Raw genomic sequence first — 15337 nt, forward strand, 5'->3', positions numbered from 1 at the left:
TAGAATAGTACAGTTTCAGAGGGAGGAAAGGTTTTTAAGTGCCAGGAACTAAATACTACAAATACAGGGCGGTTTTCTTTCAGGTTCCATGGCTATTGTCCAATGTACTTAATGTCAATGATTGCCCCTTCTGCTATTAACAACACATTGTTTTGCTTTCAGACCTATAATTAGTTAAGTTAGTTTAACTAAAAATATCAGGAGTCATGAATGCAACCGCAAGTGTGGGTGCTCTAAAACTGACACAACCACACTCCTGCACTTTCTCATGGTTACCAATGGGTCCATCCTGCTTCTAATGCAGGGGTCCCCAACCTTTTTCACCCACAACATTTAAATGTAAAAACAGTTGAGGAGCAACACAAGCATAAGTTCCTGGGGGTGCACTGCCAAATAAGGGCTGTGATTGGCTATTGGTAGCCCCTATGTGGATTGGCAGCCTACAGGAGTGAGTTTTTTTTTGCAACCAAAACTTGCCTCTAAGCCAGGAATTTAAAAATAAGCTCCTGCTTTGAGGCCAATGGGAGCAACATCCAAGCGGTTGGGGAGCAACATATTATTCACGAGCTACTGGTTGGGTATCACTGTTCTAATGGATGATTTGCAACTGCACCTATTGACAGTAGGGGACCTTGAAACTACTGAACTTGGCAGTAGCTACAGGGTCAGTATTGCTTGAGCCCAGTTAATAGACGTAAATTTGTAAAGTACAGAGAACATTCTGACTGCAGCTTTTTAGAAACTGACAAATGTTGGCAAAGGATAACATGAGTATTAGATAATGTAGATTTAAGATACAATTATGAAACAAACTATGTAACAAAAGTCAATACAGGAAAAGGGTGATAAAATAACACCCATACAGCGTGTTCTCTAAACCAAGGGATCTCAGTTCATTTTCTTCAGTACTTACCTCATGGGTAATTTAGGCAGCACCCAGGTCTTACCCGCTTAAAACTGCATCATCAAAAATACAATTACATTTACAACTGTTCACAATACAGTTATTTACAAAAAAAATAGCTGTCACCAGAACAATTATAACACAATGCTTTATGCTGGAAAAAACACAGATGTATTGTGGACCCTGTATTCTGGCACAGATTCTTGGGCGAGGTGATATTTTGGTGAAGTAGAAGACAATGGCATATACAGTGTGAAAAAGTGTGAAGAACAAGGAGCAGGTACACTTCCTGGCAACCTGATGTTCCAGCCCACCCCATGCTTACCCCTCCTGCTTACGACTCTCTGCATCAGTGTTAAAGAGGCAAGGTTCTCACCTATGGCAGAAGGCATCCTAACCAGAAGTCGATTTAGCCCTTTAAAGTGATCTTGTGATCCTAACTTCAGAGTCTAAGAAACACTGATCTAAATTCCCCTGAAAATAGCAATGTGTCGTCAGAACCTCACTCCTTTCCTAGAGGAAGTAAAGATATTGAAAAAAAGTTAAATTACATTCTTTAGGGAAAGTATTTGATTTCCTTTTAGATCATTTAGTAAAAAAACCTCTAGTTTACCACTACTGATATGCATAGAAAGGCAAGATGGTGTCAGTAACACCTATTCGGTTATTTATTATTATTTATTATTAATATTTTTCTGGTCAGACTTTTAAAAGGGAAAACACACATTTTTCATTAAAAAAACTGAAATGTTTCATGATTTATTAAATCCCAACTCCATCTCAGATCTGCCGAGTTCATGTAGAAGTCAATGGAAGATGTCCCGTTTACAATTGGAGGATATCCTGATTTGAGCTGGTTTTCATTCAGTATTCCAAAGATATGAAGTGGTTATTAGGCCATAATCCAAAAAAGTTGCAGGTTTTGGGCGTAAAATACGAAAAAGTCGTAATTTCCTGCGACAAATCTGAAAACTTTGTACGATTTGGATTTTTTTCATGATTTTAGAGTGTTTTTCCGCACAAAATTTTTTGTGAAAATGTATTGACAAATAGGGGGAAAAAGTCAGTGAGGATTTGGTTGGAGTGGTTTTCAGAAATAGTGAGAATGGATTTTGATAAATAACCTCTTAATGTCAGCCTGAGCCAGCCTGTAACCTCCAGCATTCACTAAGAATACCTTTGAGTGCTGGGAGTTGTGGCGGATAAGCAACTGGCTTGATTATAGGACAGGGCCTGAAGGGATTATTTTGCCTAGGGCTTGATTACCCGTTGGTTATTTTAGCTGATGACCCACAAAGGCAGCTAATATTACGCTGCAGTTGCATACATGTAGAGTATTAGTCCAATATACATGTGCAGAACCACAAAGCAGATATCACTTTAGAACATTAATTTTTTGTTCACCTTTTACTACCTTGTTACTTCAGAGAATGAACATTTATTATATTCTTTAGTATGACACAAGAGTCAGAAAAACAAGAACAGTGCAGTAAATCATAGTACTTCAGGCATAATATTACTCATTTAGAACACTTTTTAGACTCCATTTTCAAGGGCAATTAACAATTGTTACTCTTAAACCACATGCCCCATGTAGGTCCCTTCTTAATGAACAGACAGTCTTGCTCTAGATAGGTAAGTTCATGATTGGTAATGGCTTCCTTCTGAAAACTGCCACATTCATATATTAATTCAGCAGCTCCAGTCTGATGTACCTCTTCTGCTTAACTTGAGAGGAGAGAGTACAGTCTTCACTATTGAGAGTGAGAGCAAGCCATTGTCAAGGGGTTTTAAATAAAGTTAAGTAATAATGTCACTTGTTGAGCAAATAATATCATCGACCTCTGGGTGGCACAGGAGGTGGATGAGTTTTTGTGGCCGGAGGAGTGGGAATTGGCCTAGAATAAAAGTGACAAAAAAAAATACAGTAATTATTACGTGCATTGTGATTACAGAATTCATTTATTAAGTGGCAATCATTCTCTTTATAAAGGTATGTATTTGCTTTAAGTAAAACCAGTGCCAGTGCCAGTTTTTACAGTCTGACCGTGTCTGTTTGTCCCTTTTTATTCTCTGCCCTGGTGGTTCTGGCTTTTGAAACAATGTAACACAAGCCAAGGGATAGACAGACCTGTTTTGCTGGAGGAGACTGGCTTTTGTAACATTGTGGCAAATGCTACTTTTAAAGCACTAACAATAGATTCATATTGGAAAGTTGCCAATAATTGTGATTTATTTTATTAGGCAAAAATATTTACTGTATATGTCTTTTAAAGTGCACCTTTTGTCTCCCTTTTACGTAAGTGGGAACTGCATGTGTTACGTTACCTTCGGTTTGGAATTTTGGGTGGTCTGGCTGGTGGATTTTCTTCTTTTACAGGTTGCATAGAGCTATGCCTTGGGAAAGTCTCCACATATTCATTATCCTAGAATTAAAAAAAAAACAGTATTTTAAAAATGTATATGCTCTACTGTTTACACAGTGTTTCTGTCAGTTCTGTGGTGACCAGAGAAGCAGAGAAGCAGGACTTGCAAATAACTTACTAGCAAAAATAATAAAACTTGCAGAAACATGATGGAGAAGGAAGTGCTAATGAAAAGTAAATGAAGGAAACTGTCAGTGATATAAGATGAAGAAAGCAATGGAATGACAAGATAATATTAGAAAAAAGATCTGGTGGAGAGCTGAAGCTCGAAAAGGAGTCAAAAAGGGAGAGTAAGTCAGTGGCGAAAAAGAAGGAATGTAGTGTGATGAACAGTGATTAATGGGGACGGATTGGCAAATTGGAATGGAGTAGGAGTAAAAGGAACAGGGAAATAAACTGGGATGTGCACATTTGTATTGTTGGCAAACACATAGACATGGTGCTAGCACTTATTGAAATGAATAGAATATTGCCTTAATTATTACAAGTAGTGACAAGTGTGTTTTTCTGTTCTCCATCAGACAACAGCGGCAGTTAGCCCTCATGCTTCTTAATATTGGGCCTATTTCATGGCCATTCCTTATTTCTATGAGAACAAAGAGGCTAAATAGATGGACTCATAGATTATAGTATGTAAAGAAAAGAGACTAGGAGAATAGAGGTTGAATGAGGTGAGGAAGAAAATAGTACTGAGAGTGAGCCCCTGATCTAAAAATTTTTGGCGGGCCCATGGTCTAAGGTTTTTTGGTGGGCCCCTGGTGTTCCAGTCCGACACTGGTACTTAAAGATGAATGGCGTGTAGTGTGTGCCATATATCAGATGACAAAATGAAGTCAGCTCCAGTTGTGCACATGCTTTTCTTGTATCATACCAATGCACAAACACACTAGAATCCCCCACCTTATGGAGGCTGTAGCTACAAAGAGTTACTGTAACGATCGCCGCCCGGAGCAGGCCCAGGAGCTCCGGGCGGCGCGTCCTCTCCTGCCGGCGTCGCTCCCAAGATGGCGGCGCCCATGGCCGCCACGTGGGTAAGCGGCGCCGGCGCGATGACGTCAGTGCGCCGACGTCGGCGCAAGGACGTCAATGACGTCATTAAGGCGCCAAATTCAAATAAAAAGCCTGTTTAGACGCCAGGATGGCGCCCAAGTATAGGAAACCTTGCCCTAAGTATTTCCTGGGTTCCCTGTGTGCTAATATTCCTTATCCTGATCCTGATTATTATCCTTGACCCCTGCCTGGCCTTTGGACTTTGCTGTTATCTGCCTGCCCCTGAACTCTTGCCTGGATTCTGACTACTCTCTGGATTAACCCCTTGGACACCGCGACCTTGCACCCTCAAGAAGGCTTCCTCCTTGATCCCGACTACCTCCCTGGAGGGAGCTCCCGGCTCCCTGACATTATACTTGGGCCATGGATCCTACTGAGGAAGCTACGCCTGATGTCGGACGAGCGCTCCGCGGACTGGCATCCCGCATGGAGGAATATGAAGCCCAGCAGTACCACATTGCACAGGCACTCGATACCCTTCTCTCCCGAGTGCCTCCAGCGCCTCCTGCTTCCCAAGCGGCTGCAAATCCTCCCTTGGCGGACGTCTCATCTAACACAGGTTTCTCGTCTGGTGAGCCTCGTATTCCGCCTCCTCCTCGCTTCAGTGGGGACCCACAGGCCTGCAGAGGTTTTGCTACACAGTGCCAGATCCAGTTCGAGTTTCAACCCTCGCACTTCCCCAATGAACGTTCCAAGGTGGGGTATGTAATGTCTCGTTTGGTGGGCAAACCGCTTGAGTGGGCAACATCTCTTTGGGAGAAGAATTCTCCACTGACTTTTGATGCCAAGGCTTTTCTGCAAACATTCCGTACTGTGTTTGATGCCCCGGGTCGGGTCACTAATGCTCCTTCTCGTCTCCTGCAACTCCGACAGGGAAACCGCAGCGTCAGTGACTATGCTATTGACTTTAGAACTTTGATGGCTGAAACTTCCTGGAATGACGATGCCTATAAGGCCGTATTCTATCAAGGTCTGTCTATTCGCATTAAAGATGATCTTGTCTCCAGGGAGTTCCCTGATCTGCTGGAAGATCTGATTGCACTGTCCATTAAAGTGGACACTCGTCTCAGAGAGCATCAAGTAGAGAGGGAGCATTGTAAACGATTTCAACCCGTGTTGGCACCTCGCTTCCAGAGACCTCTCTTGCAAACTCCAGCTGCTCAAGCTCCTCCTTCTCCTCCGGAGGAACCGATGCAGGTTGGAAGGGCTCGTCTCTCCGAACAAGAAAGACTCCGTAGACGAATGGCTGGCTTATGTCTGTATTGTGGCGGACAGTCTCATTTTGCGAATTCTTGTCCAGCGAAGCCCACGAGTTCTGTTCCCCGAGGTATATCTAGGGTAACACATGTAGGGGGCACTACTCCAAAGTCTCAAGAGAACACTCACAGGTTTCTCCTTCCTTTACAGATTTGCCTAGCCACTAAGACTATTGTTGGCTCTGCTTTCATTGACTCTGGAGCTGCTGGGAACTTCATGGACGCTCTGTTCGCCAAACACTTGGAAGTTCCCTTATTCCCATTGTCTACTCCTCTCCGAGTCACAGCCATTGACGACAGACCCCTGGAGGATGAATTTATCTCCATGACGACTGGGGAATTGCCTGTGCAGGTTGGGACATTGCATAAAGAAAGACTTTCGTTCCTAATTATTTCCTGCCCTTCCGTTCCAGTTGTGTTGGGTCTTCCTTGGCTGCGCCTGCATAATCCTTCCATTGATTGGTCCGCAGGACAGATTTCCCGTTGGAGCCCATTTTGCCAGCAGCACTGCCTTCCTGCTGAACCCCTCCGGAGGGTGAATATCTCTTTGTCTGATCTGAAGACTCTACCCCCCTTTTACAAGGAATTCGCTGATGTGTTCTGTAAGAAGTCTGCAGAATTCCTTCCTCCACATCGACAATACGATTGTCCTGTCGATCTCCTGCCTGGAACCATGCCCCCTAGAGGTCGTACTTATCCTCTCTCTCCAGCGGAGACCACTGCTATGAAGCAGTATATCCAAGAAAATCTTCAGCGGGGGTTTATTCGCCCTTCTACCTCTCCTGCCGGGGCTGGATTCTTCTTCGTGGAAAAGAAGGATGGAGGCCTTCGTCCTTGCATCGACTACCGGGGTCTTAATAAGATTACGGTTAAGAACCGGTATCCCTTGCCCTTGATTGCCGAACTCTTTGACCAATTGAAGGGGGCTAAAATCTTCACTAAGTTGGATCTCCGTGGGGCGTACAACCTCATTCGCATCCGTGAGGGTGATGAATGGAAGACGGCTTTCAACACTCGTGATGGGCACTATGAATATCTCGTTATGCCCTTTGGCCTTTGCAATGCCCCTGCCGTCTTCCAGGAGTTTGTTAACGATGTGTTCCGGGATCTCCTAGGAAGGTTCGTAGTCGTGTACCTGGACGACATCCTGATCTTTTCTAAAGACCTAGAAAGCCATCGCTCCCAGGTGAAGGAGGTACTCTCTCGTTTGAGGAAGAACTCTCTCTTCGCCAAGTTGGAGAAGTGCGTCTTCGAGGTGTCTAAGATCCCCTTCCTAGGATACATTATCTCTCCTGAGGGATTTGAGATGGATCCCGTGAAAGTGTCTGCCATCCAGGAGTGGCCTCTCCCGCTGTGTACCAAGGCAATCCAGAGATTTATCGGATTTGCTAATTACTATCGGCAGTTCATCCGGGGGTTCTCTTCCCGCATTGCACCTATCCTGGCCCTCATCCGGAAAGGGGGTAAACCCAGCTTGTGGCCTCCATCTGCCATTGATGCTTTTCAGTCCTTGAAAGAGGCCTTCACGTCCGCTTCTGTCCTCCGACACCCCAATCCTGAACTACCCTTCTGCATCGAAGTTGATGCTTCTGAAGTCGGAGCCGGAGCCATCCTGTCTCAGAGACACCCCGCTGATGGGAAGTTGCACCCCTGTGCTTATTTCTCCAAGAAGTTCTCGTCCGCAGAGCAGAACTACGATGTCGGGAACCGAGAACTCTTGGCTGTTAAACTCGCCCTTGAAGAATGGCGTCACCTCTTGGAGGGTTCTCTGATTCCTGTTCAGATTTACACCGATCATAAGAATCTCGAGTTCATCCAGTCCCTCAAGAGGCTAAACCCCAGACAGGCAAGGTGGGCTCTCTTCTTCTCTCGATTTAATTTTATCTTGACTTATCGCCCAGGCTCCAAGAATCGGAAGGCCGATGCCTTGTCTCGTAGCTTCACTCCGGTGGACCGCTCTCCTGAGAGACAAGAGCCAATCATCCCTCCAGTCAAGATTATTGCCTCCCTGTATCCACAGTTTGCCGACCAAATCCTGGCTGGTCAGTCTTCTGCTCCTTCCGGTACTCCCATTGGGATGGCATTTGTTCCTCCTGAGCTGCGTCTGCCTATCCTGCAACAGACCCATTGCTCCAGGCAAGCCGGACACCCTGGCCCAGCTAAAACTCTTGAACTCTTACGACGCCTGGTCTGGTGGCCTGATATCCGCAAAGATGTGAAAGACTTTGTTGCTGCTTGTAATGTTTGTGCCACATCTAAGTCAAGCCACTCCCGCCCCAGTGGGTTACTACAGCCCTTGCCAGTTCCTTCCCGTCCCTGGACCCACCTGTCCATGGACTTCATTGTCGAACTTCCTCCCTCCTGTGGGAACACGGTGATCTGGGTTGTCATTGATCGTTTCTCCAAAATGGCCCATTTCATCCCTCTGAAGAAGTTGCCCTCTGCGGTGGAGTTGTCCCAGCTATTTATCCAGTACATCTTCCGCCTGCATGGTTTCCCGGTGGAGATCGTCTCCGATAGAGGCACACAGTTTACTGCCAAGTTCTGGCGTTCCCTATGCAAAGACCTGGGAATTGTTCTTCAGTTTTCATCTGCATACCACCCGCAGACGAATGGGGCAGCTGAACGTGTCAACCAAGCCCTGGAACAGTTCTTGAGGAACCACGTTTCCCTTTGTCAAGATGATTGGTCTGATCTCCTCCCGTGGGCGGAATTTGCTCATAACAATGCCTGCCACACTTCCACTGGAAGGTCCCCATTTATGGCGGTGTATGGTCAACATCCTCAAGCCTTCCCACAAGACTTTGTGTTGTCCGATGTTCCGGCCGCTGATGACCATGCAGCCCACATGTCTGCTATTTGGGCCGCAACCAAGTCCAATCTGGAGAAGAGTGCTCTGGTTCTTAAGACGTTTGCAGATCGTAGACGTAGACCCTCTCCTCCCTACAAGGTCGGTGATAAAGTCTGGTTGTCTTCCAGGAACATTCGGTTGAAGGTACCATCTCCTAAGTTGGGTCCGAGGTTCGTAGGTCCTTTTTCCATCCTGGAAGTGATCAATCCTGTGGCTGTCAGACTTCAGCTTCCTCCTGAGATGCGAATTCCCAACGTGTTTCATGTCTCCTTGGTGAAACCCGCTACCTCCAACCGCTTTTCTGTTGTCCAGCCTCCTCCTCCTACTATCCCTGTGGATGGTCAACAAGAATATGAAGTGGAGAAGATCCTTGACTCCAGAATCTCCAGGGGGTCTCTTCAGTACCTCATCAAGTGGAAGGGCTTTGGCCCTGAAGAATGCTCCTGGGAAGGATACTCTGATGTCCATGCTCCTCGTCTGGTGAGGGAGTTCCATTCCAAGTTTCCCCAGAAGCCAAGTCCTGGTGGTCCGGAGGCCCCCCGTGAAGGGGGGGGTACTGTAACGATCGCCGCCCGGAGCAGGCCCAGGAGCTCCGGGCGGCGCGTCTTCTCCTGCCGGCGTCGCTCCCAAGATGGCGGCGCCCATGGCCGCCACGTGGGTAAGCGGCGCCGGCGCGATGACGTCAGTGCGCCGACGTCGGCGCAAGGACGTCAATGACGTCATTAAGGCGCCAAATTCAAATAAAAAGCCTGTTTAGACGCCAGGATGGCGCCCAAGTATAGGAAACCTTGCCCTAAGTATTTCCTGGGTTCCCTGTGTGCTAATATTCCTTATCCTGATCCTGATTATTATCCTTGACCCCTGCCTGGCCTTTGGACTTTGCTGTTATCTGCCTGCCCCTGAACTCTTGCCTGGATTCTGACTACTCTCTGGATTAACCCCTTGGACACCGCGACCTTGCACCCTCAAGAAGGCTTCCTCCTTGATCCCGACTACCTCCCTGGAGGGAGCTCCCGGCTCCCTGACAGTTACCAACTGATTCTGATAGCTTGGCGGAGAAGAAAAACAAACCCTTTGGCTTCAATAATGCCAAATGCCATCATGTATTTGCCTTGAAAGAATACATCATAAGGCCTAAGTGTCATATATTTTACCTGTAAGCCATGTTTTCACGAGGGTCGCACATCATTTTTGAGGCCAGTTTTAATACAAATAACTAGGGATGCACTGCATCCACTATTTTGGATTCGGGCAAACCCCCGAATCCTTCGGGAAAGATTCGGCCGAATACCGAACCGAATCCAAATCCTAATTTGTATATGCAAATTATGGGTGGGAGGGGGAAAACATGTTTACTTCCTTGTTCTGTGACAAAAAGTCATGCGATTCCCTCCCTCAAGGGCCCCCCTTCCCCAGCATGTAACGTGAATTGGTGACGGGTGGTGCCTGGCTGCTGTCACTGTGCACCTCTCATTCCTGTCAGTTATATTATAAGTTAAAGGGATACTGTCATGGGAAAAAACTTTTTTTTCAAATTCAATCAGTTACTAGTGCTGGTCCATCAGAATTCTGCACTGAACTCCATTTCTCAAAAGAGCAAACAGATTTTTTTATATTCAATTTTGAAATCTGACATGGGGCTAGACATTTTGTCAATTTCCCAGCTGCCCCAGGTCATGTGACTTGTGCCTGCACTTTAGGAGAGAAATGCTTTCTGGCAGGCTGCTGTTTTTCCTTCTCAATGTAACTGAATGTGTCTCTTAGATCTACCAGGCAGCTGTTATCTTGTGTTAGGGAGCTGTTATCTGGTTACCTTCCCATTGATCTTTTGTTTGGCTGTTGGGGGGGAAAAGAAGATGGTGATATCACTCCAACTTGCAGTCCAGAAGTAAAGAGTTATTGAAGTTTATCAGAGCACACGTCACATGACTTGGGGCAGCTGGGAAATTGACAATATGTCTTGCCCCATGTCAGATTTCAAAATTGAATATAAAAAAATCTGTTTGCTCTTTTGATAAATGGATTTCAGTGCAGAATTCTGCTGGAGCAGCACTATTAACTGGTTCATTTTGAAATTTTTTTTTTTCCCATGACAGTATCCCTTTAAGGTACAGTTCCTCAAGTGCACCACTGCTGCTCCAACAACATCAGTACTGCTACAATTGTCCCAGGGCACAGAACCACTATCTTATTTGCCTCACTTTTTTTCTGCTCCATATAATTGCTATTTACCTTTCCCTTCTATTTTCTTTTGTGTTTAACATGTTTTATTGTGTTTTACATAAACAAGCAAGATTTTAACAGAGTCAAATACTGGGCTATGCCATCCATTCATTTTTCCTTTCATCCAGAATGTTCTGTTATGTACTGTATTTCCTTTATGTACTTTTTCTTCACAGTCCACATTTTCTTTTCCTGTTCCATTCTACCTTAAATGACTTACCTGCCCTCACCTAAATGATGGACTCAACAGACTTTAGCCATTCTTTCCATTCTAAATTGAATAATTCAGATCAATTCAAAATCATCTGACTTGGCCAAGGTTTTAAAATGAAAACACATAACAAATATGTCACCATTATATTTTCACTTCCATGACCACATTTTAAAATAGGTTAGGTAATGTAATATTTATACAGAAAAAAAAGAACAATTACCTCACTGTCACCTTCCATGCCACTGCTTGTGCTCATTATGCTTCTGGTGCTAGATCGGTTGCTGCCACTGCCTGAATAGTAAACATACGGTACTTTATTGCAGGGTATACATAAAACATAGCATTGGGATTGGGTTATAGCGTATACATTAAGGGCTTGAAGGATATATATTAACAATAATTATCTTTATATGTTTGAAAGGGAGGGTTAACCATTTAAAACAAATTAAATCACAACCCAGTTTGTGGCTCCATAAAATTGGCTAAGGCTATAGACACAGCGGCTGTTGTCAGTCTGAGTAATCTGGTAGGCTGAGAGAAGCAGATCTGCTCTGTTCCCCTGCTCCATTGATTTGAATCTGATCGGCCTGTGTGTGGTCACACACAGGCTGAGATCAGCTCAACTGAGCAGGATGAAAACAACCGCTGACAACAGCCTGTGTGTCCTTAGCCCAAGGTTATGGGCACACAAACCGAAGGCTCCATCTGTTGTCAGTATTTTTGCAGGAGAGAAGCAGGTCTGTTACCTGCTGACTTCAGTTTCATCTTCCTAGTGTGTGTGTCAAATCAATGAAGTCAGGGCAGGGAGGAGATCCACCAAACTCAGCCTATAAAAATACGCAGGCTGACAACAGCCACAGCCTTCAGCCTATGTGCCCATAGCCTTAATGTATGTGAGTGCCAATCCTGTTGTTCCTCAAGGTAATGCTACATGATGATTCTTAAGGTGGCCATACACGGGCCGATAAAAGCTGCCGACAGACTGTGTCGGCAGCTTATTGGCCCGTGTATGGGGGCCCCCGACGGGCTTCCCCCGATCGAGATCTGGCCGAAAGTCAGCCAGATCTCGATCGGATGGGACAGAAAATCCCGTCGGATCGCGGCCGCATCTGTTCGTTGATGCGGTCCCGCGATCCGACTGCCCGTTTGCCGAATGCTAGGATCCGATCGTTGGGCCCTAGGGCCCACGATCGGATCTGCCCGATATTGCCCACCTCAAGGTGGGCATATCGGAGGGAGATCCGCTCGTTTGGCGACATCGCCAAACGAGCGGATCTATCCATGTATGGCCACCTTTAGGCAGATATGCAACCCGTCTGAGCTTCAGACACCTGTATCTTCAATGTATTTACAGTATAGGGCACCATAAGTGACCCAGAAAAAAAGGGAGGTTAAACACACACAGTATGCTGCACTGTGGCTGGCTAAGTAAATAATGATCGCCTTTTTGCATGTGCTCAGTCTCACAGTATTCATTGAATTTATTAAGGGCGTGGATGTGGGTCATGAATGTGCGTCAGGTAGCTGCGCCTCAGGTAATACTAGCAGCACCTGGAATACTGAAAGTGTTCCCATTCCTAATTGCTTTGTTGATGGAAACCAGTGTCGGACTGGAATGCCTGGGGCCCACCAGAAAACCTTTGGCCACAGGCCCACTCTCAAAAATATTTTTCCTTTTTTTGTCATTCACTTTCTTTATTTTTTTCACTCTTCCTCAAATATTATCATCAGTCTCTACCTCCATTTCTTCTCTTTATTCTTACATAGAAATGGGGCAACTGCTGTTTTATAGTTTTCCTGGTATCCCGGTGGGCCAGTCCGACACTAGATGAAACTCCCACGCAACTCCTACAGTAGTTCCAAATGGGTTACATTTATAAAAACAAGCATTTAGCCACTTCCAGGAAACTGAGAATATTGTGCTTTCAAATAATGGGAAATGTGTGGAAAGGCACTCACGCCTGCGACACACCTGGTTTGTAAAATTTTAATCTTTTTTCTGTTCCAACTTTCAAATAATGTATGTATGTATATTTTTATACATACATACATAGAAACAAGGGTTCATTACAATAATAAGTACAAATATGTATAAAAATACAATACAAAGGCCCGGGCCTAGGGCAGCATAGATTAAGGCGCAGCATCCCACCCAGCCGCACCCAGGGGCATAACTACCGGGGGAGCAGGGGGTGCGATTGGGCCAGGGCCCGCACCCCCTCAGGGCCCCCTGGCAGCTGGCACACCACTGACTTCTTCAGTGTTTCCGGACATACGGAGGGGGGTGGTGGCCCGGCTGCACATGCCGCGCCAGGGCCCGCCCCTTCTCTTTACATTACTGGCCGCGCTGCTAACTAACTTGATTCCGGAGCGCTTAGCACTAGATGCTTAGTGCTCCGCTACGAAAAGTTAGCGCATGCACGCAATTCTATATGTATGAGGGGGCGCCAGAGGACACTGGCTTCCGGGTGCCCCTGGGTGAAATCCGGAACTAACAGTACACATAATTATAAAGTATAGTTACAATACATATTAAGTGCTTATTGTCAAGAAAACAAAAGGGTGGAGGTCCCTGCCCCGTAGAGCTTACAGTCTAAATGGGTAACATTCCAGTCGGGATAAACGGATTGCAGTATGTGTTGAATGGGATGCCTATAAAATGAGGACTTATCATCAGGGCAAATTCGGATCAGGAAAAGAGCCAGCCACGATGTGAATGATATATATTTTCTGTGAAGTGCTGCCTATAGTGTGTTGGTGCTATATACTGTAAACACCATATAAGGTAATAATAATACAGTATACATGCTTTATTGTTTATTGCAATCAGCTCTGCTAAGTAAAGTTCATTCTAAACAGTGAGTACAAACACAAGACTTACTTGCAGTACTGGAGGTGCTGTCATTCTTCCAGTTCCCTCGTGTGATATCTCTTTTTGGAGGAGCATGCAGCATGGGACCTGGATTATAGATACCATATTGTATTGTATTGTATTGTATTGTATTTGTTTCCGTATTCTTGCCACGTCGAATGGGCTCAGTGATTTTCAAATCTAAATCAAAATAACTATACATTAGGGATTTCCTTAAAAGAGAAATCTGGGTTAATCGTGTACAAGGGCGCCTGTTGTTTTATGAGAACACCCAGTGATGGTAGTTTCAGGGTTACTCTGCAGCCTGCATCAATATGCATATTAGACTTGCACCTAAAGAAGGAATTGTGGTCAATTAATGTTAAAATACAAGTGCAATTGCTTGCATTTTGACAAGTTGGACGCAACTCCCTCTTGTGGCTCAATTACACTGGAATTGTGTAGGGGAGGGGGATGGTGTATCTTTTTTTAAAAATCTGCCATATAAAGCATCCATTAGAGACCTGCGCAGAACCAATTTCTAGGAGCCAGACCCGAACCCGAAGCCCGCGACCCGCATATTTACCCACTTTGATCCCCTACCCGACCCGGACCCACAACTGCCTGACTCGCAACCCGCTGACCACCATCAAACAGGAAGTGATGTTGCTGCAAACCGGAAGTGATATAATTGAAAGTGGGCAGGGACAAAAACAAGTTTTGTAAAACATTAAAAGGAGTAAAATATAGACACTATAACATAAGATAAGAGATTTAGATGAGACTGCAACCCGCAGACCCGCCACCCGTAGACCTGCATCTATACCTGCAACAGAAAATCCTACCCTCATTCCGCAGGGTGCCTGCTTTTTTTGTGGGTACTCGACCCGCTGCAGGACTCCATCACTGCTATTTATCCTTTTTTTTTACACACTTTGCACCTATATTTTCACCATTGACTATGATAAATCAAATATACCAACTCTACCCAAGTTTAGTAGCTACATATGCTGGACGTGTTTTAAAATAAAAGTGTTTTACCTTTGGCTTTCTTTTTTTTATGTTCATTTTTTCTGCGATTTATACTGTCCCGTAACTTTTTCAGATTTTCCTAAAACAATATAACATGGCAGAATTAGTTGTGCCATTATAAACAAGTATTTATATAGTTTATATTGCATGTGATATTTCAGAAAACTACATCAGCCGATTGACACCTAATTTAACCTGTCTTTTGCAGTACTAAAAGACTATTTTTTTCTAAAGGTGGAAATACAGATGATTATGGGAGACCAATATCCATGTCCAAATGATCTGAAAAATAGGAAGGTGTCCATACTGTGTGATCCTGTATACTCTCTTCATGCATTCAATTCATGTATAGCTCCTTTCGAGTAAGATTGGTGGAGCCTCCGCCGGACGAAAGCTGTCAGCACTCCCCACATGATTCGAAAATCGTACGAATCCTCGATTCGTACGATAGGATCTGTGTGTCTATGGCCACCTTGACACAGGTGCTAAATTGCACCTGTACAGTACTTCAGACAACCAAACAAAAATAA

General features: G+C 44.9%; 1 protein-coding gene across 5 annotated transcripts in view; it reads right to left on the bottom strand.

Moving 5' to 3' along the window:
- Positions 1–1663: 1663 nt before the first annotated feature.
- The window catches only part of pik3ap1.S (phosphoinositide-3-kinase adaptor protein 1 S homeolog), a 64885-nt gene continuing 51211 nt past the window's right edge, over positions 1664–15337 (bottom strand). For all 5 annotated transcript variants that reach the window (XM_041571057.1, XM_041571056.1, XM_018242068.2 and 2 more), the window contains 5 exons: positions 14817–14886; positions 13806–13976; positions 11145–11215; positions 3233–3330; positions 1664–2802 (listed from right to left, as the gene is read on the bottom strand). In XM_041571057.1, the coding sequence (XP_041426991.1) occupies positions 2739–2802; positions 3233–3330; positions 11145–11215; positions 13806–13976; positions 14817–14886 (474 nt within the window). In that variant the 3' untranslated portion in view covers positions 1664–2738. The remainder of the gene's footprint in view (positions 2803–3232; positions 3331–11144; positions 11216–13805; positions 13977–14816; positions 14887–15337) is intronic.

This window comes from Xenopus laevis, chromosome 7S (genome assembly GCF_017654675.1).
Source record: "Xenopus laevis strain J_2021 chromosome 7S, Xenopus_laevis_v10.1, whole genome shotgun sequence".
Lineage (NCBI taxonomy): Eukaryota > Metazoa > Chordata > Amphibia > Anura > Pipidae > Xenopus > Xenopus laevis.